Consider the following 27,868-nt stretch of genomic DNA (forward strand, 5'->3'; position numbering starts at 1 on the left):
GGAGAAAAAACATGCTTCATTCAGGGGCAACTCAAGTGCTCTGAACAAGTCTGAGTAGTTAAGCACCAGAAGCACTTTCCCTGCAAGCTGAGAAATCCCCATCCTTGGATTTAATAGGAAGGCAGCAAAGACACAGGGAGATGAGCAGAGATGCACAGATGACAGACCTCCTGGGACTGCTCAATGCAGCACTGTGATAAAAGTTATCATCCCAGTACCCTTGGAGAAAGAAGTGATCAAAACCAAGCCAGTGCTCTCTGCCCATGTTCTGGTAGAAACACAGTAGAAACTGTTTGAGAGGATCACCGGGGGAGGACAGCAGCATCGCATCCTAAGCACTGCTTGGAAGCTCAGTACAGAGCCAGCCCCTGGGCAAGGTGAAAGAAAAATGCTGAAGGAACCCACCGTATCCATTCAGAAGCAACACCACACTGACATTAGTTGGAAACAAAGAGGCCACAGCAGGAAGAGATGTAGTGAAATATACTATTTTATTGCTGCACACATGCTTACACATTTCTTCTTAAATATATTGTTGCTCTGATAAATTTTACAGTCTTCTTAATTCCACAAGTGGCTAGTAGTAAATAAAAGGGACAGAGGCAACAGAACACAAAAAGGACACTGGCAACAGAAATAAAATCCTACGTTGTTTATTTTGTGATAAAATTATTTGCAGCAAGAATAAAGTGAAATCAAATCTACGTTTTGTCCTGGCTCATGTTAATTAGAGAGCTTGCCTGCATGCTGACCATCTGCTTACACATGCTTCTTCATAGCCTTATTTTGCCAAAAGGGACGGGGAGCTAAAAGGACCCCATGTAATTGGACAATGCAGCAGGGCTCACAGATGTGACCACAAAGTGTGAGCAGACAGAGGAGGCATGTGCTCGGCTGTCTGCATGGAACTGCACTGCTGGGGGGCAGACCAAAAGGCCACGCTGACCTTTCTTCCCGTGAGCACAACTGCAGCCTCACTTGCTCCATGCTTAAGGATGCAGGAATGGAATTATTTAAGAGCAGCCATATGGAAAATGCTTCCCAGCACTGTTGCTCCTCCTTTGCTTTCCTCCTGCTTTGCGCACTGCCAGTGTCCGTTTAGCTTTAGCAGCTGAGGCATCCGCTGAGAAAAGAATGAGTACATTCCTTGGTAATCCTGCTTCTGCATCTTGCTCAGTACAAACAGAAGGCAAAGGCCACGTTCTGCTCTCCAGTGGCTCCATGTGAGCCTCATGCAGGGCTGTCACAATGACTGCTGTGGAAAGTCGACTACCAAGACATCAGATGGGGAAACTTATGCAGGAGAAGTAGAGGAGATGTGATAAACTAAACATCCTGCTTATGTTCAGTGTCATCTTCAGTCATAAATGGAGGAGAAACACAGGGGATGAACCAGCTGGTCTAAGCTGTCGGTTGTTTCTGTAGCGGACTTTCTTGAGACTGACACTTTGCTGAGCAAGAAAGTAGGCAGTTCTGCTCTTCCACCCTTCTTTGCCCAAAATATCTGGGACATCATATCAGATCTCTTTAAATAGTCCTTTCCCTCCTCAAATCTACTGAGATGCCTTTATCAGTTCAAGTTGCATTGGGCTCTTTGCTGGTCTTGTCAAAGCCATGCTGAGCTTGGAGACAAACAGATACATACATCACTCACTCACACACCACACACACAGCTCCTCCCATGTCCCACCACACCAAACATAAGCACCCTCCTGTTGCTTCCATACAGCAACACACCCCTGTACCAGCACACCTGTTTCCTCACCCGTAGCTGCAGAAAGCAAACCACAACAAATCCTCCTAATCATCCTGAAACTAAAGAATTGAAGCAGCCATGCAGACCCCACCCTCCGTCATAAAGAAACCAATCAAGCACAGAAGAGCACAGACACCTAGGGTCCAGTTAATCTCACTGCACCCCATTCCTGCCCAGCTAGCTCTGTCCCCAGCTTCTGAGTTGAGCTTCTGCAACTCAATATTGACATGATTTTGACAAAGTCCAGCTCCTCGAGTGCAGCAGTTGAACCCCAGTGACACTTTCTCAGTGAAGGCAGCCTGCCTAGTGCAAGTGGTGCCTGAAGTCTGGCCACAAGTGCACACAGCTTCAGTGTGTGCTGGGTACAGGCAGATGCTCTGAGCAAGGGCATCAAGTTGGGTGGGAGCAAAAGTGCCTCACCAGGTGAGATCTGAGTCATCCACTCAGCAAATCCACACTTGCAGCAAGTCCCTGCTGAACAGTGGAGCTCCAAACACTTTCCTTATCTGTGTGAAGCACCACCACCATTACAAGAAAAAACACCACGAAACTGTGGGGGACCAGTGCCCAGTTCTCACCTCCAATGCTAAAAGCGCACTTGACATGGATTATTTTAAGCTCTCACTGCACGGAGTGACCAAAATGACAATATGTATTAGTAATGGCAGCCACCATCTGTGCAAGATTCCCTGCGTGCTTCACACAATGCTTTTTCTTCTTCCCAACTCACAGCACGGCAGAGTATACCCAGCCTGAGCCTTGGAGACCTGAGACTCTCGAAACGTGCCATTCCAGAGACAAACAGCTCTCAGGACAGCCTACTTGGCAGGCAAAGCTTTGTGCAGGGATACTGCCTGCTGATCGGTGCTGAGGAGAAATAACATCATTACCCTCATTAGGAGTCTAGGGAGACGAAGAGATAACACGACCTACTGCAGAACACAGATTCAAAACATTCATTAGTACAAACAGTGAATTTCCTGGAGAACAATGAAGCTACAAGGCTGAAGTCTGAGCAAAGCCACAAGGTCAAAGAGTGGGACAGCTGCCCCCTGAGAGACCCAAAAGGCCCCTTTTCCTTTTTTTTAAAGACTTCTGGTGACCCCTCTCTCCTGATCTACCAGGAAGCCTGTTTTGCTCTACCACAATGGACCAAGAAAAAGAGAAAAGTGCTGTTTCCAATAAGAAGGCATTTCCTGTCCCTGTTAGAGAGACAAGGGGCCTCTCCCTTCTTTATGCATTGAAAGCCACTGCTTTCTAGGAAAAAAAGGTCTGTGGTCTCTACTGTAGTCCCAAAGATATTTGTTCTGAAAGAAAAGCTTTTAAATTATTCAGTTGTACATCACATGCACAACAAGAAAAATATCAAATCTTTGCTCTGTATCTCCCTCCTGATTGCGTATATGTTGTCCATCTGTCAGATCTCAGGTATCTAAAAATCTGAGCTTCTCCACTCCTCCAAGTGAAAATCCAAATACCAACACTTCAGAGCAATGAAAAACTAGGGATGATCTGAAAGTAACTTTGGCATTTTTTCACCTAAGAACCAGAATAGCAGGTGAAAATAGCACCTTCCATACAGACAAGTGCTCCTGCATTTCTGTTAGGGAAGTGCTGCTTACCTTCTCCAATCTTATAAAGCTAACAGTGAAAGAAAGGCCATCTCCTTTCTAATACACTTATTTGGAAAGTTTAATCCAGTTTTCTGCTGCTGCTGCAGGCAATTCAACAAATATCCTGGCATGAACCAGTTTCAGAAGTCTGCTTTTGGGCAACAGAAAGGATGGATCCTAACATCAGGCAGTAGCAAGTCCCCCAGCACAGCTCCCTCACCCCCACGATTTGCAGTCTCCTATCCGCACTGTATTGCACAAAGCAGCAGCTACTAAATTAGGCTGAGCTTTGGGAGCTACTTCTGAAAGGAGAGACAAAAACAAAATAAAACCAAACACAAACCAGACATGCAAATGTCCAGACATAAATAAATTAAAAAGAAATCATGCCTGAAAGTGGATGGAAAGGAAGACAAGGTAGGGGGAAAAAGAAACATTCAGAGACTCAGATGTTCTTGTACTCTGAGCCAACCCACCAGGGGGTTGTGCAGGCTGCATATGACAGGCAGAGTTTGCACACATCAGCATTCAAGCCCTATACTGGCCAGGAGGCTTTCCAGAGCTTCAAGTTTCTGGTTGGCTTCCTCGATGGCACTGTAAGTCTGCACATTGCTAGTGATGTGGAAGCGGATGTCGTCGACCAGGGGAATGGAGTCGGTCTCCTGCCGTTCCTCCACAGCCTCTGCGTTCTCCTTCACAGCAGTCACAAACTCCTCCAACTCCACCAGCTGGGCAGGGTGGACAAAAGCATCATTAGGAAGACAAGGCAGCAAATAAAGACTGGTAAAGGGTTGGGATAATGGGCTTGCCTACTGCTGAGAGAGCCAACAGGAAAAAGGAGAATGCTAAGGGTATTTGGAAACTCAAACCTTCTCATCTACTCATCTTAAGGAGTATTCTCTCCAGAAAGGCTCCCAAGCAGGAACTGGCAGCAGGAGCCATGAGATGCTGCCAGACAGCTTTGAGAAATGTCTTGCAGCAGGCAAGACAGCACTCAATTCTGCCCAATTCAGAACCAGGAGATGCAGATGAGTCTGTCTCCACTGTGGCTCTCAGCTGCACCACCAACAGCCAACCAGCAGATGAGCAGCAATGAGCTGCTCTGTGCTCTGCCCGACCTGACAGAATCAGGTCATCTGTGAATGATTTTGTATCAAGCTCCCCAAGAACATGTAGTGTGCTGAAGGGCAACAGGCAGCTTCCATCTGTCTATGTGACTGAAGTGCACCTGGGCACAGCAGGTTGCTGAGTCCTGGTCCACGCTGTACACACTGCCAAAATCTCACCCCGTTGCCACCATCAGTGCTTCTCCACAAGATGCTGGCAGCTGCTGATGTTCTAACAGCTGGAGTAGCACCATTTGTGCTAACACCCTTAGGAAGGCACATTGCTGATACTGGATCCAAGGACACCCACTCAGGTTTACGAAGGAGAATGCAAAGGGAACATATAAGCAAAGCTCTACCTTGCCCAATTACTACTTGGGATATCAATTCAGCTTTCAAACCAAATTCCCTTTTAAGTCAGAACTTGCATGCCTACTGGTGCATTTATCATCCCCAAATTATACACTGTACAAAGTAACAGCGCCAAAATTATTTCCTTCACTGCTTTCACAATCCAGGAAGAATTTCACACCTTTCAAGTTGCAGGTGAAAATGTTACATTCCCACGTGAGCTGTACAAGCCATTAATAAAGATCTGTCTAAGGACAAAAATATCCCATAGATTCTAGTTTGTTCTTCTGCATAGCAACTTAGTCTACAAGTTCTGAACTTCAAGCTGTAATCATTCCATGTAACATTTAAACGGAGCCTCATAAAGAGAACTTCAGTGTTAGACTCATTATTTCTGGCTGTTCAACAGCAAATTTCCCCAGTGAAAGCCTCTACTGTTAGATTTATCATCCTGGAGGAGAGAGGAGATCACACTGATTAATCTTTTTGACAGCAATATGCCAGGAAGAGCATCCCTTCCCAACTCATGCACGCCATGCATTTCCTGAATCAAGCTTCCTCACAAACCCCATTGGGTTCTCCGGGCTGCAGCTAGTGCATTTGGGTAATATCATTGTTGTTTCATCCACAGTGGCTGAAAGTTCAGTGAAAGCACTACCCAAAGCACCTGCAGAACCTTTTCGGTAAGTTTTTCACCTCACAGTCCACGGTGCTGCGCTAGACAGCCATCAGCATTTGGCTCACTGCAGTGACACTGCACCCTCCCTCCTAACTCACCATGTGCATTCCAACTCAACAGCTGCTCCTCTTCAAGAAGCATATTAAGTCATTAAATCAGAGAGGCAACTGTCTATCACACACCAAAGCGCAACCACCAAATCTGCTGTATCTATGGCTCTCAGTGCATTTAGATTTATGGGCACATATGTAAGTGCAGTGGGGGGTGGCTCTGCTACCTTCTCGATGATCTTTGCCATGTACTCCGTGCACTGGTCCTCTAGCCGGGTCAGCTGGAACAGCTTTGCAATCCTCCAGATGCTGACAACGTTGTCTTCATCAAGGATCTGTGCCAAGGTCCTGCCACACAGGCGCTTGAGCCCGGGCAACAGGTACATGTCTGCCACGCACAGCACATCGTAGGCGTTTTCTGGGGACAGCTGGCAACAGCAAAGAGGGAAATTACAGCCCAATCCTACCCACCTCGCTTGTCACCAGCAAACTGCCTTCTTTTTGTCTTAGCAGAAATTCCCTGAAACGCTTCTTGGCCCATTCTGTACTAAGCAGAGGTACTAAGCAGAGGTAGGAGCTCAACCTGTCAGGACTAGGTCTTCCACTCACTCACTACAGAGGAGTTCAAAACGCTGCAGAGGCAGCTTGCTCAGCACCAAGCAAGAAGTTTGCCACTCTGCAGCTTTCCTCTCTAAGCACAAAGCAATGCTGAAGCACTGCTGCACGCTGGCTGCTAAGAAATGTTTTGCATGGCAATAGAAGGAGGTAGCTTTTACTAGAGGTACTGAATGCTGTTCAAAGAGATGGGCTGGCAGAATAGAGCACCTTGTTCCAAACAGGGGCTCTTCCTTTCATTTTCTAAATTTAGACTTCCATTTTGTGAAAAATATGCAAAATTCCCTTAAGTTCCTTCCTCACACTGGCTCTGTGAAATCAGTCAGCATGTCCTCCTGTCCCCACTCTCATTTTCTTCTCTTTTGGAAACTTCTGACCTCATCAAACTAAACCTAGAAGGCCCAACTCAGCCACTGGAAAAGGGAATGAGAAATCTGAGTGCAAGCACTACAGGGATCTAAGATCAAGGATCTCACAAACAAAAGGACACAACTCATCTCTGCTTCAAGCACAGCTCTCAAACTTAGTAGTAATCTCTAGCAGTTACTGTCAGGATGAGGACAGGCAGAATCTAAAACAGTTCAAATCCAGCTTTGATGCACGTGGAGCCTTCAATCCAATCATCAGAGCTGGATGAAGAACACAGAAGGAACACATCTAGTGGCACAGGCATATATCCAAGGTCAGAAAACTGTGTGAGACCCAACTAGCTGAGAAGCCAACTGCACATCAAATACTACTGGAGTTTTGAGAGGCATTCAAACAGAACTAAATTCATGAACCAGATGCTGAAGGTTACACTGTTTGTGAATGGCCTTTAACGTTTTTAGGCTCTTGAGGGAGGGAACCAGACTCCCATTTCCTTCTTGGGATTTTTCTTCCTTCCAAGCAGTAGGGGGATAAAAAAATGCCATAGGTAATGCTGGAGACACCACCTCCAGCTTCACTCAATCTCTCCCCTCTGTCTGTGCAAATACTATTTTTGTCAGCAATCTGCGTCACTAACCTGGAACTACAGCTTCTTTCTGCATAGTTCTGTTCCTGCTAACGTGAAGTGCAGACAGTGCAGGATGAGCATTTTAACAGCCAGTCTACAGAATACAGCATATCCTGGCTGTGGAAGAAGCAAGATCACTTCTACATAGAGATCAAACCACACTGGTCTAAACTGATGAACTCTACTGCAGCACAGTCCATTGCCCTGCTAACTGTTCAAATACTGCTGTCCACATCTACGTGTAGTTGCTCACTCTGACAACTGCAAAAGGCTGATTATTTCTTTTCCTACAGCTGTCCACATTGGTGTTTGGACAAGCTACTCACAGCAAATGTCTCAGCAGTATAACAACCTGCAACAGCTGTGCAGAAGGATGTAGATGTATTAGAAGCATGTAATAGGTGCTATAGTGCCACAGTGGTGTAACAAAGCTCTTGGGGTTGTTAATCAAGTGCTGCTTTGTCCTTTTGTAAGGCTCCAGGAACCTCACAAGCTGGAGGTGTTTGAGTCAGTAGTATTGATAGCAGCAGATTTCAGCTGTTAGGTCAAGGACAAACATAACAAATGTTCCTCCATAAACCCTCCTCGAGCCCACACAAATATTCTGATTACCACTTCTCCTTTCACCTGGAACCTTTTTTATGCTCTGTACACAGTCCTCCCTCCCACTGCAAGTACTGTTGCTACTACAACACAGAGCAGTTGTAGTACTTGTTTGGAAAAAGAAAAGTAGAAGTAGGGTACTGATACCCAGCTGGAGAAACACAGGCTAGGGAGAACACTCCACATTCAAGTGTGGAATTTCAGCTACAATCCTGTTTTCCTGACTACTCTTCCTGCTACCTTTTCAACACAAATGAACTGTGGCAGAAAAACTCATGTCTTGGTTGCACACACTAAAATCCATTTTGCACAGGAAACATAGATAGATGCAAGACTCCTTACATTCCTACATGTTGTTATTGGTCTGTTTTCCTGCTCTAAGTGCAGACAGAGCAGCTGGGGCACCCTTTGGAAACCAACAGCTGCTTGGGAAACATCCTTCCTGTAAGCTGTCATGAGAAGGGCAGACAGACTGAAGAGGTGCAAGGGAAAGAGTCTTGAGGTCAGGAGCATCTTCACAACTCTAACACATGCTGAATACATCTCTCTCTACCGTTTATTCCTGGCTGCTGCACAGAGATGAAGAGATCAACAGAAACAAGGTCACAGCTGTGCATGCTCTCTGTACATGGCAACTAACACAGAGCATGATTGCTTCTTTGGAAGACGTGACACTGACAGGTGCAGCAGTCTCTGATCACAACCCTAATGCTAGAATGTGTTCTGGCATCTTGTAGTTAGACTTATGGAAAGCATATGCCACAAAATCAAAGCAGGAAGCTGCTTGAACAATGACATTTGCTGTACCTTCCATTAAGCTCAAAATGGGGTTGGTTAGGGCCATTTTGTCCTTACTTGCAATACTGAGCACAGCAAGGCTTTGGTCTCCCAGCGGAACCTTTGCCCACCACAGCAATAAGTAACAGTGGCAATAATGACTTGCTACAGATGGAAAAGTAGGCTACAATGCCAAGAGTAAATAAGTAGGAATCTCTTAACCTTTCCATCTCCAAATGTGTTCAATCTGCCATCTACTGGCAGCTCCCCACCTTATCCTACCAGAACCCAAAGGGAACATTAGTAAAGCTCTGCATTTACCAGACCAACATGCAAGTTTATTTCCAAACTTCTATCATTTTGGATGAAAGAGTAGGGATTTGCTTCCCGAATGTCATGCAAATAAATCAGCTCGCTGACTAGCTCACAGCAAGTCACATTATGTGAGACTCCTGCAGTAGCAGAGTAGGGCAGTGATATATTTATGAAACCACCTCCAGGATGTTGTAGAAAAACACTGCAGTGCACACCTCCAGAAGTAAACAGCACAGGAGAAAATGTTCTGTGACTGCCCTCACCTCTGTGTCATCACTGTAGATATAGTAGAGGACCCGGATGAAGATGTCTTCTGAGATGTTGTGGAGAGTCACCACAGGGATGCTGGGCTGCGTCTGCAGCTCCTCACTCTCACAGAAATGGTCTTCAAGAAGGGCTTTGAAATAATCACTGCGACCACAGAAAAATGCCTGGAGAAGGAAGAAGGGCAAAACCACTAGTAACTACCTCTTCTCACTACCACACACCTGTCAGGAGCTGCTCAAAGATAACTCTGACTCTGATTCTCCCTGTATTCTGAAGCTGCACATCCCATCTTTTGAGTGCGAGTTCTTCCTCCCTTCTTCCCTACTTCACTTCTAAGTTTGCCTATCCTCAGAACAAAAAAAGCATTTGTAAACTTCACAAGTAGCATGGGACTAGAGCAGGATATTGAGTCGAGGCTGGGTCTGAAAATCTATTCTTATTGCTATTTACTTGCAAACCAAACATTCCCCTGTCGAGGCACTGAACTCACAAACCAGTACTAGGAGATTCCGCAACTGTAAATGCTGTATCTGAATACACAGATGTATCTTCTCACCTCTGCAAGAAAAGCAAGATTTGCTGTTTCATTACGTGTTTTAAATAATCATTTCCAGCTGCAGTGAGACTTCTGGTTTTCCAGCTGATGAGGCAATGCTGTTTTTGCAAAGTGCATTCAGCACTGGAAGAGCAGACTTAGGGCAAAGAAGGAAGAGAACAAATTATAGCACAAGTACATACCTTATGGCATAAGAAGTTGTAATCTGCCACCCGGAAACACACATCAGGACAACTATTGAAGTTGTCAGTGCTGTCAAACGGCAACTCCCCAAAACCAACCTGTGAAGAGAAATCAGAAAATCCTACCTTCAACATTCCTGCTATAAACATGCTCAGGACTGTGAGTTCGGACTTCTTGGTCTCCCCAGACACAAACACCCATCTGTTCTCATACCACAGAGCACCAGAAATACTATGAACAAAAATTTTAATGGGAAGGACTGGAGCCCAGTCCTTGCACTCCTGACAGAGCTATTCCTGGTACAACTTACAGCTGCTTCTTTCATCTATGGAAACTCCATAACCTCCAGAAATTATTTCTGTGTTTCCTAGCAAGGCAGACAATCAAGTGGAGGTGAAGTTCATTTCATGTAGCAGGTATCATAGGCCTCCTAGAGCTTTGGACTAGCACATTACTGTGTAGATGTACAGGTGGATGTAGTAAAGTATAGATTACATAGATGCATACCAGCTTGAAATGGTCTGGCTACAATTACTGCTTCACTTGAATAATATAACATTTCCAAAGCACATTCTAAATTCCTCATTTGATTTCCAGCCAAAGATAGTGTTGTTGAAGTATTAATACTCTAGTGAATTATTTTAACACCAACACACCTCCTCCCAGTCCCACATGCCAACAAAGACAGCACACACACGAAAAAAATCTGTTGGCCTTATGTTATTTTAAAGTGATGCTTCCGAATGTTTTCATTTTCACCTTATTCTATGTACAGGGTAATTCAGTTGTTTAAAAAAAAAGAAGTTTGTATTCACAGTCATGTAACCAAGACAATTAATCTCTGGAAACAAAAGCTTCCCCCAGTTCTTGCTTTCCAGACACGTGCCCTGGCCCTGCCTGGGACAAGGAATTCAGTTTATTACCGCCATCTCTCCTCCAGGAAAGTTAAATCCCAAGTTTGCACCTGGGAGAATCCTGGGCCAACCATAAAGACCACTCTTCAACTGCAAAGGATCTAAGCATCATTTCCAGCATGCCTGCCTCAACCCTACCTGAAAGCAACTTACTTGCAGCTCTACTGAGGAGCTAAATATCTCCTCTCCCCAAGACTGAACAAAGACACAGCCTGCAATACATCAAGTTGGTGCTCTCGGCCAAGATTAGTTTGTATGCAGTGGGGTTTCTCTCACAAAGGTTCTATAATGTGGCAAGGCTCCAAGCTGGCAAAAGCTCACACCACCACCAAACATGGCAATCTGGCCCCATTTGCTGGGCTGCCAATCCAAAGCAACGTTTGGCAGCCTCTGCTTCCTATCAGATGAGAGTAAGCCCACTGACATGCAAATTGGGCACAAGCTGCCAGAAATGCCATGTCTCTGCTATGAGTCCTTCCCTTGCACCCCCCACCAGGGCACTTCCCTCCCAGAAGACCCAGCAACCCACTGGGCACTGCACATTTGATTTGTTAGCTTCTTTTCATGTAGCTGTAATACAATGGACACCTCCTGTACCAAAAATGAGACAAACTGCCCCATCTGTGATTCCCCAGGCTGTTATTTTGCTGTTATCCATATCTCACATTTCAAGGCAATAAATAACCCCCAGGCTGGGACCTGCAGGCACACTGTGGCAGCCCATTACAAAAGCCAGTAGCCATGATACAACTGCACATGTGTTTGCCCTGCTGCTATCCCCATCCTATGCTCACTGCTTCAGCGCTCTCTCCTAGAAATTCTGACACGACAGTCATGGCTACAACTTCACAGGCAGATTATGAGCAAGCATACAAACAGACTTTGCACGAGAAGCAACTCTTTGCAGCACAAGAAGCTTAGCTTGAGATATAAACTCCCCAGCTCCTTTGCACATCCCTTCTTTCCTCTCTTTTCATTCCCCAAATGCAAATCTTGAAAAGGAATCCGCCCCTCTGGATGAGCACAGGAATTTATTCATTTCGGTTCGTCCCCCAAATGACAAAATGGTACTGGCTGGACCTCCACCTTCTAGCCTTGCCTGGTCCCCCCTCTGATTCTCAGGTTTACAAGGTCATTTCCAAGTCCTGCCACAAAAGCAGGTTCATGTCTTTGTCACACCTATTCAGCATGAAGTGGCTTTGCAGAATTTTTCTTTTTATTCCCCTTTTACATCTCAACTACTTCAACTCTCCTCCCCAGTCACACTCAAGGAATTTCATCTCCCTTTCAGGGTCTCCCTGTAGAAAAAGAGTTTACTCCCCCGCCCCCATTCAGACAACCATTCTAACTCCAACTAGGCAAAGCACAGCTGCCAAAATTAAGTATATCAGCCCAGAGGCAAAAGCAGTCTAGCCTACAAGGGGCAAACACCTTCACAATAACTCGCTCACCACACAGAAACATTCTCAACATTTCTTATAGCTTAAGACAGCGTGAATATTTACAGCTGTTACAAATTTGCTATTAGTGCTTAAATAGAAATGTTGCCAGAGGCAAAAACACACAAAACAGCTCAGTGACAGCAATCTGTACCCTGACCAGGAGATTATCTCAGCAAGAAGATTCAGCTGTAAATAAATTACAACACTAAACACAAAGGTTAATGAGCCAAGAAGAGATTACCAGCCCATAATCAGATGCAAGTGGATTGGATAAAAAATTTGTTAGTAAATTGTAGTATTTCAGTTAATCTCTCTCTGACAAACAGAAGAAGTAAAGCTTAGGAATGACAGCCATGCACATGGGTGCAGTGACAGCATTTCCAAATGTGTAAGAATGACCTTTATTCCAAAAGTGACAAATGGTCACATTTTTTGTAGTCACACCCCATGTAAATACGGATGGAAAGAAGAGTGTTCAGGGCACGCTCCGATCCTCCTGATTTCATCTTGTGCTGGAAAACAAGACTTAAGCTAAAAGGTAATGACAAAGCAGATGCAAAGAAGCAATGTGCATGCAGTGCTCTGTGCTGGACCTCTAGCTCAGAGGTCACCTGGCAGACAGGAGATGAAGAGCTAGATGGACAAGGCAGTGGGAGGCCACTTGGCTTTTACTGTACTTTACCTAAATCTGACACTGCAAAATTTTATTGCAAGCAATCAGTGAAGCAGCTGTTGTGGTCAAAAAAGTCTGGCTGCTGATAGTTTACAAAAATATATGTATACACACACACACATATATATTTCTCAAATGTTGATCATTGTTTCAGTCACATAGTTCATTGCTGAATGATGAAATTGGTATTGTTGCATAGTTTCCTACAACATTCAAATATCAAAGATGTCAGGTGTAGATTATTTATTTATAGTCAAATGAAAAGTAGTGGACATCCCAATTTCTTTCGATATAGCATCATATAATATCAGCAGCTCAGAGAGGCTCATCAAATTCTGATTATTACCTGAACTGCCAGCAAGAAATGCTGAGTTGTACTAGAAGCCAATACCAATTGTGTTCTGCAAGAGCCAGAAAACCTTTCTGTTTCCCAAAGAACACGGATATTTGTGCATAACTATTCAGCAGTCCCTGACATTTAAGGTTAAATGCTTTGTATACTATTCCTTGTATGGTACCAGACTCTGCAAGAACAAAGGTGTGGGATTTCTCTGCCTCAGGACAGAGATGTCTAATGCACAGAATTCACCAATTTGCAAGTGTAAGGAAGAGATAACAAGGAACAGGATGATGACCTATGTTTATATAATCATTGTAAATTAATGGGGGGGAAAAAAAAAAAAAAAAGACCTAGAGAAAAAAACTGAAAAATCTTTTAGAATTTACCAGACTCGAGCAAAGCACCCACATTTGTGCCTGGCATACAAATTGTCCACTGAATAGGGGTGTGCCAATGCCCTCTTCACTTCCACAGCTCTCACAAGTCTAATGCTGCTGTAACTGCCTTCTCTCAGGTCTATGAACACAGCAAGAAAACCACAACCCACAGAGGCATTCAGTGCTGTAAAACGATTATATTATTCCACGTTTCATATTCTCCTTTCAGTTCCTATTCTTCATGGAAGAATTTACAGGGAAATGAAAACCTTAATGCTTACAGGAATGTGCTAAAAATATTGGAGCACAGCAATCAAACAGAAAGCATTCTTTTTATTTGTGAAGCGACTTAAATGTATGTAAATTTCATTGTTCTAGAGCTCACAATCAATTTCTTAATTTCTAGAGAGGCAGCATTACGGCTTACTTGCAGAACTGCCTCCCTGTAAAGCCTGCAAGCATACAGAAAGGTATATTGAAAGCCACAAATAAATGCAGTTATACGGGGGAGGGAGGTCACATAGAAATAATTTTTGTGTTGGTAGATAGAAATTTGATATGGAAAAGGTCCCTCTATAAAGTGTTCAGTATTCAGAGAAATTTTTCTGCCAAAAGGCAATGCAAAGAATGAGGGAATATTGCAAGTAAGAATCCTTGTCCAGCAGGTTGGTCACATCTGCAGCAAACAAGTCAATTCAGCAGAGGATGAAAAGGAAAAAGAAGAGGCAATAAACTTGGCTATGTCATTCAGTCATGCAACCTCTGGGCACAGCCACCAAAGATGAGTTCATATTATTAAATTCAGTGCTTGGTATGAGAGAGAAAGAGAGAAAAGAAAAGACAGTAGACATAAAAGTAAGCTGAATCTGCTGATAGTATAGAAAGCAACAGATGCAGGGAGAATGAAGGGCACCAATATTTAACCCTTCTCCTACAGCTGGAAGTGGAGATCCACAGATTTGAGTCTAACTAATATACCTGATTGTATTTAAACATGATGATCTCCAATCTGCACTCTGTGGACTTCTCAGTGCCAACAAGACACAGTTATGAAAAGTAAATTTATTGCCGGTCAAGTTTAATTTGCTTCAGAGGAACTCATTTCTGCTGAAACTTGCTGCAGCGTGTCAGTTCCTTGTAAGAAAGCTCAGCAAGCCATCTTTCTGTACGTCCCTTTGGGTAACAATGCATGCTGATAGCACATTCTGATATGCAAGAAAGGTGGTAGAGAGATAGAAAGGGAGTGGGGGCCAACTCTTGTCCCACTGTAGTCAATGGAGAAATCTCCACCAAACACGTGGCAAAGGTTTCACTTACCAAGATCACCGCTGAGGGGAAAAATGCAAGCGAAAGGACCAGCATCAGCAGTGTCATTAAACAATTTCACAGCGCTTCCAAGCACTAAAATGCTTCAGCATTTACAGAATCAGCTTGAAGCATTAACACCAGCAAACAAGCAACCACTAAACTCAAATGAGGAGAATGCGATTGAACACGTGAACGCATCACAGCCCCACAGAGATCAGAAGTAGTATAAATGCTCCCTACCCGCAGTTCTGCTGGCAGGGCGCAGTCTGCTAGAAGAGCCAGATCTTCCTGCAGCCGGCAGTTACCTGTGGGCTCAATCGTCAGCACTTTCACACAGGTCCCTGGCTTGGAAGAGACTGGAAGAAGCAAAAAAAACAAAAGAGCAGAGATGCCTACATTCCTATACAAACATTCTCTCCCATTTAGAGAAAAGAGACTCCAGGAACCATCAATCTTATTGCTGTATGTTGCAGTAACAGCTAAACAAGTGACTCTGTGTAAACATGCATACAGCATCCCTTGCTCCAATTGGTGAGCAGGGCTGGAAGGGGATGCAGGTCTCGTCTCTCCTCAAACCTTCACTTACTCCTTGCACTAGAATACGATCTGTAGCAAAACCAAAGTTGCTACAGACATATTTCAAGCCAGCTTGTTCTCTGCAACCCCTGCTATCGATTACACTTGAGGACTGTCCTACAGACTGCCTCTGATCCCACAAGAGCCACCCACCCATACAATGAATTCCCCAGCTGACCACCCCTACCACTGACAATATCACCCATGGTACAGCCCATGCCAGAGAGCATGCTGTTAAAAAGAAGCTGCCCCCAGGCCTCTTGGCTCTGCCAAAGGGTTTTAACAGGTGCCAGTTCAGCTATGCCTTCTTAACTCCATTCCCAGGAATAAAGGAATTTATTCTTGTTTAGGTAATAAATGCACCTGGGTTTGTTACCTACTACCTGTAGATCCCATAGCACTATGACCCTCAAAACACTTGGACTCAAGTGTGCCTTTGCTTTTTGCAGATATTGAATAACCACTGCTAGTACCCCAAATATACCAAATAAACCACACAGAGATGGCAATTTCATTTTTCAGACCTAGTGCATCTTCCTGTCTTGCCCTGTGACTCAACAGGCTGATTAAAAGGACACAATATACACACTTTCAGCTCTCTGGTCTTGCTATGACCAAAGCTGCTGGGGAGCTCACTGAAGCCAAAATTACTTCTACTATTCTTTTTTTAAATTCAGCTTTGTTGTACATCTGCAGTCTCCTAGACTGCTGCCATGCCATACTGAAGGGTTTGCTTTCCTTGCTGCTAAAGCACAAGTCTCCAGTTTGCTCCAAATCAGCATCGCACCCACTGAACAGAGAAGGCTGGAGTCCCTGCAGAAATCACTGGGAAGATGATCTGCCATCACATTCAAACCTGCCACCCCTCCCCTTTGCTTGCACTGCCTCATTCAGGAAAAAAAAGCAGCCTACTGTAGCACATTTAATCCATTTTTCCACTGGAAACAGCAATGTAAGCTTGTAAAACTCAAGCCTTAAGAAATCTTCACTGCTTTTGAATGCTCAGCTTTGTGAGTAAGGAGAGGAACACTCCAACTTCAAAGCAGCAGCAGTATGTCCAGCTATTCCATTGCAGCAATACAGCTGTTAGCACAGCCTTTCCTCTTTCTGGCCACCTCCCTCCTACAGTTCACTGCCTCAGGTTTGTTTTACAAGTCAGCATGCTTTGGCTGGGGCACATAAGACATTCAGGAGTCTCTGTGCATAGGCAGATGGATCAGCGCCAGCAAATGCAAGGTTACGGTGAGGAATGCTTGAGGAGCTACAGAGAAGCAAAGTTAACTCTCAAGGACAAAAGAATTAAGCTGCAGCATTCAGCACAACTTCTGACAGATATGATTCACTGCATTAAAACCCCTCGCAGGTGAATCACATCACCTTGAGACCTCATTTTTCCTGACATTTTGCACAGCACTACACGAGCTCTATCAGATGACTCTGCTGGGCCGTGGGCGAAACAAGACCACGATGTGCCACACAACAAGTTCTCCACCTCCTCCTTCCCATTATTGCTGCACCCTTCAGATATGCCACAGCTGTATCTCAAATGGGCGGAATATCCCAGAAAGGTACTGGAAGAGGAAGGATGATCTAGCAGTACAACGCAGTCAGGAACCATCATTGCTGAACAGAGAGCTGCTGCAACAGGAGACAGACTGCTTTACTAGCACTGAATGCTACTTTCATACAGGGTAAATAAGCCAAAAAGTGACCTGGCACCTACGCAAACATAACTGAGGGCACTTTCTTGAAGAGCCCTGTCCATTCACAGACAGCATGAGGGAAGGAAATTTCTCACTGTGCAATTAGAAATTCTTTCTGGCACAGAGAATCATTTGTATTTGTTGTAGTGCCTATTACAACAGTCACCAAATCAATCAGGCTCTGCAGCACTAATGGACCGAGCGACTCTGAAGCAGTAGTCAAGCAAAAGAGTTCTTCTCATGGGATCTACTGAGCATCTGCACACTTCCATAGCAGCAAGGGAGAACAGTGATCTGTCTGAGAAGTGCGTCTATCAGGAGACACTTTAGACTCTGCATCTCTCAAAATCCAAGAGCACACAGTTGGTCTCACAAGCAACTTTCACCGAAGAGAAACAAACAAAAGTGACAGAGCAGGAAAAAGCTGTTGGCCACAAGCAAACAGCAGGGACCAACACTTCTTGTAAAAAGTGGGAATGAAGGGTTTTCTGGAAAGGGCAAATAAACAAGGCAAGGAGCCAGGGGGAATAACCCAGCCATGGCTGAGAAAGAAGCAATTTTGTCTTCATTTCCAGTCTAGCCTGGCTGGATAGCACTGAACATCACCTATCAATTCATCAGCTGCCTTTACTTCCACTGCTCAATATTTCTTTGCAATCTTTTGTTCCAGTTGAGCCTATATATTGGAAAAAACAGACCACAACAAACACCCAAACCTTTCCAAAATGGCATCGCACACAGATACCTGCCTTATACATCCCTTCCCAATGTCATAACAAATTATTACCACTGATTCTGTACATTCAGTGCCTCCATATGAAGACAAGTATCACAAATTTTGCTCTAAAGATTTTTGCTCTACAGCTTGTAGAAATAACTACAGAACATCTGTTTTTAAATATATCTACTTCTGAAGGAGTGGATTATGGGCTTACTCTGGAAAAACCCTGTTGGAGCTCTTCCAAACAGTTTTGCAACAGTTTTCCTTCTTACAGACACACTGCAGGAAAATCTATGGTGTTCACAAAGCTGCTTCAGATACAACAAAAGGCCATAGGTCAGCCTTTCCAGGGTTTTCCTAAACTGCTGTCTGTGGATGCTAAGTCTTAAGCACTTCTGAAATGCTGGTTATCTACATAACAAGATTGCAGAGACTGCAATTATCTACTGGAACTGTGCAGGCCTGAATTCACATATTAAATTAGGCATGTTTCAATTTTATAATACAGATGCAAGACAAGATCCCGCTCTGAGACCTGAATCAGATGTCTGTTCCACGAAAACACTTTGAACAGGCAGTCAGTCCTAAAGTACTAGGGGGAACAGGAACGATTTGTCAAGTGTCAGCCATGATGTGATCTAAGGTCTTTACTCTTGTATATTTTTCTGGAGAATATGAGACAAAAACATTTAAGAGATCAATCAGCTGTTCTGTCTATTCAGTTGAATCCAACCTGTCATAAATAAAAAGCAAGGCTTGCACTTCCACCATTGCTATACACATATTGATTATGTCTAACATCAGGCCCCAGAAATGAAGACCTCCTACCTGACAAAGAAACCAAATCATTTGTTCTGTGTCACCCAGGAAGCTTATATCACACTTGTAAGTATAGCTTGTACCTGGAACTTCCAACCACCATCAGATGTTACTTCACCATTTTCCATTTCTGAGCCTGCAAAGAAGTCAGTACTTCGGCAGTTTGCCAACTTAACCACTAGACTTCCTAATCCTTCAGTTTCCAGTGAGTGACTTCACACAGCCTGCAAACTATCCGCCTTATTTTCCTGTCACAATTTCATACGATGTTTGAACTTACTGTATGAAGGTGGAATGGTCACCTCTAGGGTCTCAGACCCTAGAGGGAAAAAAAAAGGAAAAAAGGAGAAAAGGAGAAAAGGAGAAAAAAGGAGAGAAAAGGAGAGAAAAGGAGAGAAAAGGAGAGAAAAGGAGAGAAAAGGAGAGAAAAGGAGAGAAAAGGAGAGAAAAGGAGAGAAAAGGAGAGAAAAGGAGAGAAAAGGAGAGAAAAGGAGAGAAAAGGAGAGAAAAGGAGAGAAAAGGAGAGAAAAGGAGAGAAAAGGAGAGAAAAGGAGAGAAAAGGAGAGAAAAGGAGAGAAAAGGAGAGAAAAGGGAGAAAAGGAGAAAAGGAAAAAAGGAAAATCTCCAGCATCTCACTGGATTACTCTGATACCAAAAGATACCATGAAATAATTTTTTATTTTCTAGTCATGGTATTCATCACCACTCCCTTTTTCCATCAATCATTTAATATACAAATTGCTATCTTACACTTACTTATAGAAAGAAAGCAATAAATATATATATTTAATTTCTACAGATGTATGTTAACATTTGTGTTTATGTGGCTGAGGTAACACTTATAACACAGCTTCCACGATGCAAGGACTTACAGCCTGATCTATGTGAGAACAGCTGTACTGTGGTAACCTAATTGCACATGCCTAAGGGGACATATATACACGGCAGTATCTTCCATGTGATCTGCAGATGAGGAAGTTCTTGAGGCAAGAGTATTGTGCCTATCTGTTAAGCTCTGCAACTCTAAGAGGCTGAATAATCTGAATTTGTAATTCAAAAGGGAAAGCTACAACAGCTACACCCTTAGATGAACGAAAAAGATGCTACTGATTTATTAACTACAAACTACATTATCTACTTGAAACAAAATTAACTTGGAGAAGTAAAGGAGTTAAAGAGAGCACGAAACACAGATCAGATTTTTTTTCAGACAGAAAGTTTTGTTACTAGATCATTTTTTTTCTTTAATGACTAACACTGCTTTCTCCTACTTGCACTGTTTTGATTCTTCACGTGTCCTTTTGCTTGAATTAGGGAGATGAATGATAAATTCCAGTTGTTGGTTTTCATGCAATAAGCTGATGCCAAGATTAGATCACAAGCTCTCTGAATTATAAAGAGCTATCAAGAAGAAGACTGAATCATTCCCTGTTTGGCACACACGTGCATCATACATACACACGGCCTTTCAGAGATACTTCTCAGCTCTTCAAAAGCAGTGTTGTATCTCCTTCTGCATCTCTTCTGAGCCAATTATCAAATGTTTTCCTTTGGTTAAGAGGCAGCTAAATGCAGAAACGGACTTCCAATTGTACATTTTTTTTTAATCTCCCCTGGGATTTAAATAGGGTCTCTGCTGAAAAGCACTTCCCAATATACCCTATAGTGTGCCAGTGAACGGCTGGCAACCAAAGCAAAGTCCTGCTGCCATGGCTGCTCTACTACAGGGACCACTAGGCTACCCTACAGGGAGCATATGACTGAAAACTATTGAGCAAACACAGGAATTCCAGAACAGAATCAGTTGTGGAAGCTCAAAGGGCACCACGATGCATCACATCTTCCTCTTTTTCCCTCAAAGGGCGCGCACACACACATACACACACAACACACACACACACACACACACACACACCACACACAGCAGAGACAACAGCAAGTAAAATGCTTACCAAATTCATAGACTTTTTTACATTTGGTCTCCAAGTCATCTATGAGGTCCTGCAGCCGACACTGTTTGGCTAATCTCTTGCAATCATTTACATATTCTACGTCAATATCTAGACGACCTGTCAAGGAGAAATGCAAACAGCTCTTTTAACCCGTATCACATAGGTGTAAAAGTGGCAAATTCAAGGACTGGAGACTAGATGGCACAGAAATTCATTAATTAGAAACAGTGCCTCATCTTTCAGTGTCAGGTTACACTTATTCCAAGAAGCTAAGATTTGCTCCCTCACCAGTCCCCACTCGGTACATCGCAGTTTGGCATCTGATTCACATTCCCATCTTCCAGTGTCTACCCTAACAGCTTCATTCAAGAAGTCAAAGATTTAACAGGTTTATTCAAAAAGGCACCTAATTCTCTCAGAAAAGAAAAAGAGTATCAGCAGCACGCATGACTGCCACCATGGGTTTTCAAGCTTAGGGTAAGAAAAGACTTCAAGCTACTACGTTGTCATCCCAGAAACTTTACCATCACTGAAAATGTGGTGAGGAACAGTTCTGAAAACACTCGACTGGAGGACAACCTTGAAGTTATTTTCTGGCACCACCTCCTGGCCTGAAGCATTTCAGCACTCAACATGCCTACAACACAACATCTGACTTTTTGGTGGAAGTTTTATTGAAGTTCAACTTGCGCTCAGAAAAAAATTATCAGCCAGTAGTCAAGTCATTCAGGGTGCATTGCTCAGATCTGTCAGAATGAAAATGTCCTAGGTTTTCAACAGGTATGGGAATATTCCAGATGATAAATTTATTTTCTGTAAGTTGAAAGTACATTCTCCACATTCATTCAACCAAAGCTGATTTTTGTAAATGACTGTAAAGCTACTGGCAGGACAAGAACTGAAAAAGGCACAAACTTGGAAGACCTGCAGATTGCTCACATTCTTCTCTTTCCAGCAGAAAGGATAGGTTGGCTATTTATGTATCCAAACACATCTGTCTGCAAGCCAGAGCCACCCAAACTGTGCTAGAGCAGAGGGAAGACAGCAGCTCCCCAGGCACGTTTACATACAGTAGATGATTTACCTGTGTATAGATACTGCAGCAGAGAGCCAAAGGCTGTGGGATTGATCTAAAACAAAATATGAGAACATTACCTTGAGAATTACCAGGAATTTAATAACAAGCTTGAAACTTGCCTGGATACAAACATGATCCTGCTCAGAAAAAAAAAGTTGGAGGGAAAAAAAAAACACACACACACAAACCCCACCTAAATGGCAACTCAGACACACCAGTCTGAACACCCAATTTCCTTGCTTCTTGCATCAGTAGTTGCCACTCCAGTTGGTTTACACAGCTCTTCAAATGTATTGCCTGCTACTAATCCATGTGCCCAGGAGACAGGACCAAACTAACGGAGGTGCTCCAAAGACAGTTTTAATGCAGACTCTGTAAAATCCAGTCTTTTACTGGTCTCAAATATTTCCAACTCTTCTTTTTAATTTGAGAGGCAGGCTATGTTCTTACACAAAGAGAAAGGAGAGACGCTAAGTAATGTCCTGAGAAATTGGAAGTATGTTTTCCACAAGCGGCTTTGCGTTGCCACAATTAAGCTATAGAAACATATGCCAGAGTATTGGTGATTAATGGATGGAATGCACTTAACAGCCTATTTAGTTCTTGCTGTAAATGCAACAAAAGGAACTCAATTAGTGCCAATTATGGAGGTGATGTCTTCACTACAGACCACCTGTCCACCAGGAATTAGACAAATTCAACTCATCCCACAGAGGAGCTGTGACGCAGCTGGCAGATGGTAACAGCTACCTGCTACTGCAATTAATTAAGCTATATTTGAGCCCATGATAGAGGGAACAAAGGCAAAGTATGCAGTCAACATGCCTTTTGTCATCTGAACAAGATGCTACTTTATGCAGAAAGTGCCTTCACAAGTGTTTCTCCTTACCTAGGGTCATGCTGAGTTCCAGGAGCTACACACTGTGGAAATTAACCCTCAAATCATCCTTCCCACTCACTTTTCTCATCCAGCTGAAATAAGAAAAGAAAAGGCTAAAATAACAGCCATGCTCACCAGCGGGTGCTTCAACGCTATCATGTTCTTTCCCTTCCATTTGGTCTCAAACATTTCTGCAAAGTAGGCACTGCGAGCACTGAGAATGCAGCGGTGGGCACAGAAGGATTTGCCATGAACAATGAAAACGATGTCACTTTGATAACCCTGCTCCAGCAACCTGTAGGGAACAAGAAGAGAGAACTGTTGCAGAATGAAAAAGGAGAGAATGGACCAAAGCTAGTGGGAGACATGGCACAATTAGGCTCCAAATGAACAACAGGTCACAGAATGAAGGAGAAAAAGGGTTTAAAAGACTGACTGTTTTGTCTAGATGCCTCTTATCAAATAGGATGCACACACTTTTACAAAAGAATTACTCCACCACCACATATGGTGCAGTTTTCCTGCTCTCAAGCCCTGTCAATGTGCATGCCCTAACCATGAAGCAAACAGGAAAGGACTTGAGATGACACACCCTTAGATGAAGGAAGGATGTTACAGCCATGCAGCACAGGAGATTACCACATAAGAGATGAAGCCCTGTTTTATGTTTGCACACCCATACCCTCCCTCATTTTTTAAAAGGAGAAATATAAGATCACTACTCAAAAGACTTTTGGCATCCATCATCAGTGTTTCCTGATATGCATCACCTCCTAGGTTTCTATTTTCACAAACATCCACAAAAGGTCAAATGATGTAGGAGAAGTCAGGCATTATACTCCCTGTAGAGGGCAGGACTGATGTCCAGAAAGGTGCAGGGTCATACAAGCAGCTGATAGCATTCAAGACTCTGTTTTGACGACCTCAATTTTCTATCACTAGAACATCCTTCCTACTAATGTCTTGCCCAAAACAAAATAGAAACAGTTGTGTTTACTTTTCACCCCCTACTGTTGTCTTTTGTATCAATCTTAATGCAAGGATTGCTCAGAATGAGAAGTGGAAAACAGCACATTTTGGTTTTCATGTGAACAGAAAGAACAGAGCAACCTTCCTATAAGAGAGCCTAAAGAAGCTCCAAACTGAGTATCTCAGAAGTGAGACACCTTTTATCACTGTTGGAAACAGTTTGTAGGCTTGGTTTGTAGGCTATTGCACTTTAGGCCTGAAACATAATTTTAGATGATATCTATCCTAAATTGCTGATGTGTTTTAGTGGTCTGGTTTGACAGTCAAGGTTGACATTCTAATACTTCTGCACCAGAAAGACCAGCTTTCCACTGCCTGTGGAGTCCGTACCTAGGTCACAGATGCTAAAGTATCTAAAACGTTTGTATACCTGGAAGTCAACCCTTAGGGCATGGAGGAACATCCCTTAGAAAGCCCTACATGCCCACAAATAAGACAGGGTTCTGATTAGCTGACTTTCAAATCCACCTTTAACAGAGAGCTTAAATATCTAGGTTAGCAGCTAAGGAAAGATGACAGAACACATGGCACACGGAGCCATTCCATCTGCTTACCGCTGCAGGAAGACATCATAGTAGTCTCTTTTCATGCACTTTGCTGTGATCTGCTTGTACTCCTTCAGCAGACGTCGGATGGCATCACTCAGCGCTCCGTACAAACAACGCTCCCCATCAAATGTGTTTGCCTCACATTTTGCTCCTGCAAAATGGCAACAGATACATGTCAGCAGGCAGCTACATCTCTCACGTGTCCCTGAATGATCACTAAACAAGTGTGTTACTTGGCTGGTCATGTTTTTCACTGTGATCTCTTATGCTACTGTGCTTTATTATGAAAATTCAACTCCCCCTACACCTGCATCACCTAATGCTGTTCCTCCACCACTTCATCCCTTTCTGAAGACATCATGACTCATTTATAGTGATTTTGGTGATAAGTGTCTCAGCACGATTCCAGCAGTGTTCTGAAAATCATCTCACTGTAGAGAGCGTGACCTCCTACTGGACTCTTAACAGCTCCCCCAGAAGGCATTTCTGCCTTGTACAAGACCTCTTTAGAAATTTGAAGGGCACTTGAATTTTCCTATTTCAGAAATACATGTGGGGTATATTAAGGTGTACTGAATGCAGCAAAAGGTACACTGAATGCACCAAGTGTTAAGGAATTTGGGTGCTGAGAGCCTAAGAGGCAAGCACTTTCCATGGACAGTTTGCCTTACTTTGCTTACGCCAGCAAAAAGCCTTTGCATTTCACCTTTGAGCCCTGCCTGAAGCCAGGCTAACAGAAGACTGCAAGAAAGTTTTATATGGGTTCTTCAAATGAAGTACAGTTCTTACACCAACATACTCCCAAAAGAAATGCACACTTCCAGAACGCTGTGATTTCTGAAAGTCATGCTGTCCCTTAAGTTAACACGGAAAGCTTCCCTGAAGTAAATTCAAGCAGCAAGTGGTCTGCAAAAGGGAACAGGATGATCCGCAGAGACCAGAGAGTCCCAAATGCAGCCAGAGATCATTGATCAGATAGTTCATTAAAAAAGAAGTTTCCACAAGCTACAGTTAGAACAATACTGTCTCTACAGACAAGTAAGAAGAAATATAACTGGGACACTTTTGCTCACCATTGGCTAGAAGATAGCGTACAAGGTCCTCATGTCCACAGAGGCAAGCATAATACCTGGCAATAACAAGAGGAAGAAAACTGGAGATATAATAGGATGCAAAATTCAGTGTTTGGGCACACCGCAGCATGCAAAATTTAGCACTGAGCTATCTGTGATAAGCTTAGAAGATGGTTCCTCATAGGAGCAAGGAACTGTTCCCAAATAACGTGTAAGCCTGACCCCAGCAACTGAGTAAATAGGATCTGTTCTCAGCACTTATAGGCGCTGCTGTCTTGCAAGGAGATCTCAAGGTCCCAGTCTGAGTTCCGCATCTTCTGTTGCGCCACTGGCTGCCAAATCTGCCTCCTCATTTTAACAGAGCTCATTTCATGGGCACTCAGCAATCCTACTGAACTCTCAGGAACACTCCTTTGGATGTCAATCTGATTGCTGCATAATGTGACAATGAGGAAATAGCATTCATATCAGACATACAGAAAACACACCCCTCAAAGTCCTTCTTACAATAGTTTTGTTACTCCCTTCACATTCTGAGGCTTTTCTGAGCTCAAACTGTCCTACAAATTAGAAGAATCCTATCACCTGCACTGTAGCCCGCAAATATGATTTCATTTTGGGAAGTTACTCCATACTCTAAATACGTTGCAGATGTCTAATGGTGCTTTGGAATTAGGATGCAGGAACTTACAAAGTTCATGTGACCCTCCTCAGCACCAGCACAGATTCCTCACCACCTATGGCAAGTTCACAGCCTTGCTGGACAGCAAACCACCACCACTTTGCATTTCATCAGGTCATACCTTCACCTGACAAGACATGCTAGAATTCCATAGACCTTAATGGGAAAAAAAGTCCCACCCAGGCCAAGAACAAACAGCTCCATCCAGGTTATTTGGTCACAAAATTAACTGTGCTTCTTAGCACTATGCCAGCATGTGTCCCTTAGTGAGACAAAGGCACATTTATCACAGCACCCACACAGGAGAGCAGCAGAAATATGCAGCCAAATCTCCTACAAAGCAGAACCCAACTCATTTTGTAACAGAGATCCCAGCTGTGATACAGAGAGAATGAAAGAGCCCTGAAAGCCCTGCCCTCCCACCCAGCCAGCACTCTAAGGTGCAGGACTCACAGAGGTGTACTGTCCCACTTATCACGGACATTAATTTCCACATCTCGCTGTTCAAGAAGGTATCTGGAAGAGAAACAGGAGCAAAGTCATAACTTCATGCAGTTGCTCACTCAGACATATTCTCCTCTTTAAAAACATGCAAGTTTGAGTTTGTACAGTAACTTCCAAAGGCACAACAGGATCTTGCATTCAACCTGGGGAGACGTCAGCTATGGCTGAAGGGGCATCAGGCAAATCAAAAAATTGCAGCACGGATTGGTGGCTCCTTCAGTCGTGTGTAAGGGAAGAGAAGGATCAAATCCACCTCCTGCTGACCTACAACAGGGCCAGAGCCATAAGAAAAGTAGGAGAGCTTCAGCAGTACCTTCATATCCTCCTAAAATGCTCACAGCCTGGATACTCACAATACGTGGCCAAACTTAACAGGCCAAGGCTGGACTCCTTACCCTGTCTGCAGCTTTTCTTGTCATGACACCAGTGTCACTCCAGACTGCTCTTAATTCCTGTCGCTCCCTTATCCTGCTCACTTACACTGTATCAAGCACTGCCAACTCTTCCCCTTTGGCATCTCTAGAAGCCAACCTTCCTCTTACGCACAGGTCTCCCTCCCAAGCAGCCTGGCTCTTATTACAGCCCATCCCCACCTACAGTGACAGCCATCCCTCCGAGCCACACGGAGGCCCTCAAACATTCTCCTCACCCACATCACTTCCTCCTTTCCCTCCCTCATCCATCCTTCTTTCCTCAGCCTCACCTGATTGCCCACTCAGTTCCTTCCATCTCAGCCCACTCTGACTCCACGTGGAGCTCGTCCCCTTTGCTTTCAGTGTTCTCAGACTGATAGTTTCTCCCCTATCACCTCACTGCTTGCTACCTGAATCCTCTGCAAGGTCACCCGCAGGGCCCCTCGTTCTACAGCAAAGCCGCAACGTACCATTTGCAACGAATTAAGCCGATGTAACCGTACAGCTGGTACAAACGGCCCCCAGGCCGCACCCACCAGCAGGAAAGGCGCAAGCTCTGCCAGCCGTCCCACACCGTCGCCCACAGAGGCAGCAGGCTCGCGGTGCCCGCCCTGCCGCCGGGGAAGGAAGGCCGGGGATCGCGCAGGGCGAGGCCGCGAAGCGCCCACACCCCCACAGCCCGAGCCCCGCTCACCGCACGCGGCTCACGTCCCCCTTCTTGCAGCTGGTGAACAGATCGTTGGTGTCCATGGCCGGGGCAGGCCGCGGGGCGGCGACGCCGCATTGACTCTGCGGGCGGAGGGCAGACGGCCGGGCCGGGGCGCGGGGCGGAGGGGCCGCGGCAGCGACGGGACGGAAGCGGCTGCGGATGTAAACACGGAGCGGGCGGGGCGGTAGGAGAGGCCCCGCCGCCGCAAGGAGAAAGTGAGTCGAAGCGCAGCGCCCCCCCGCGGCTCGGAGGACCAACC

The 27,868-nt window shown here is 44.3% G+C and overlaps 1 protein-coding gene across 1 annotated transcript; it reads right to left on the minus strand.

Moving 5' to 3' along the window:
- Positions 1 to 472: 472 nt before the first annotated feature.
- ABTB1 (ankyrin repeat and BTB domain containing 1) lies at positions 473 to 27,797 on the minus strand. The gene is made up of 12 exons (XM_010718536.3): positions 27,595 to 27,797; positions 26,437 to 26,499; positions 25,302 to 25,357; positions 24,235 to 24,379; positions 22,787 to 22,946; positions 21,778 to 21,823; positions 20,694 to 20,810; positions 15,163 to 15,278; positions 9,868 to 9,966; positions 9,126 to 9,293; positions 5,783 to 5,983; positions 473 to 4,097 (listed from the first exon to the last, which is right to left on the minus strand). The coding sequence occupies exons 1-12, from the start codon at positions 27,648 to 27,650 to the stop codon at positions 3,891 to 3,893; spliced, it is 1,434 nt and encodes a 477-aa protein (XP_010716838.1). The 5' UTR covers positions 27,651 to 27,797; the 3' UTR covers positions 473 to 3,890.
- Positions 27,798 to 27,868: the final 71 nt, after the last annotated feature.

This window comes from Meleagris gallopavo, chromosome 14 (genome assembly GCF_905368555.1).
Source record: "Meleagris gallopavo chromosome 14, MGAL_WU_HG_1.1, whole genome shotgun sequence".
In the NCBI taxonomy this organism is placed as follows: domain Eukaryota; kingdom Metazoa; phylum Chordata; class Aves; order Galliformes; family Phasianidae; genus Meleagris; species Meleagris gallopavo.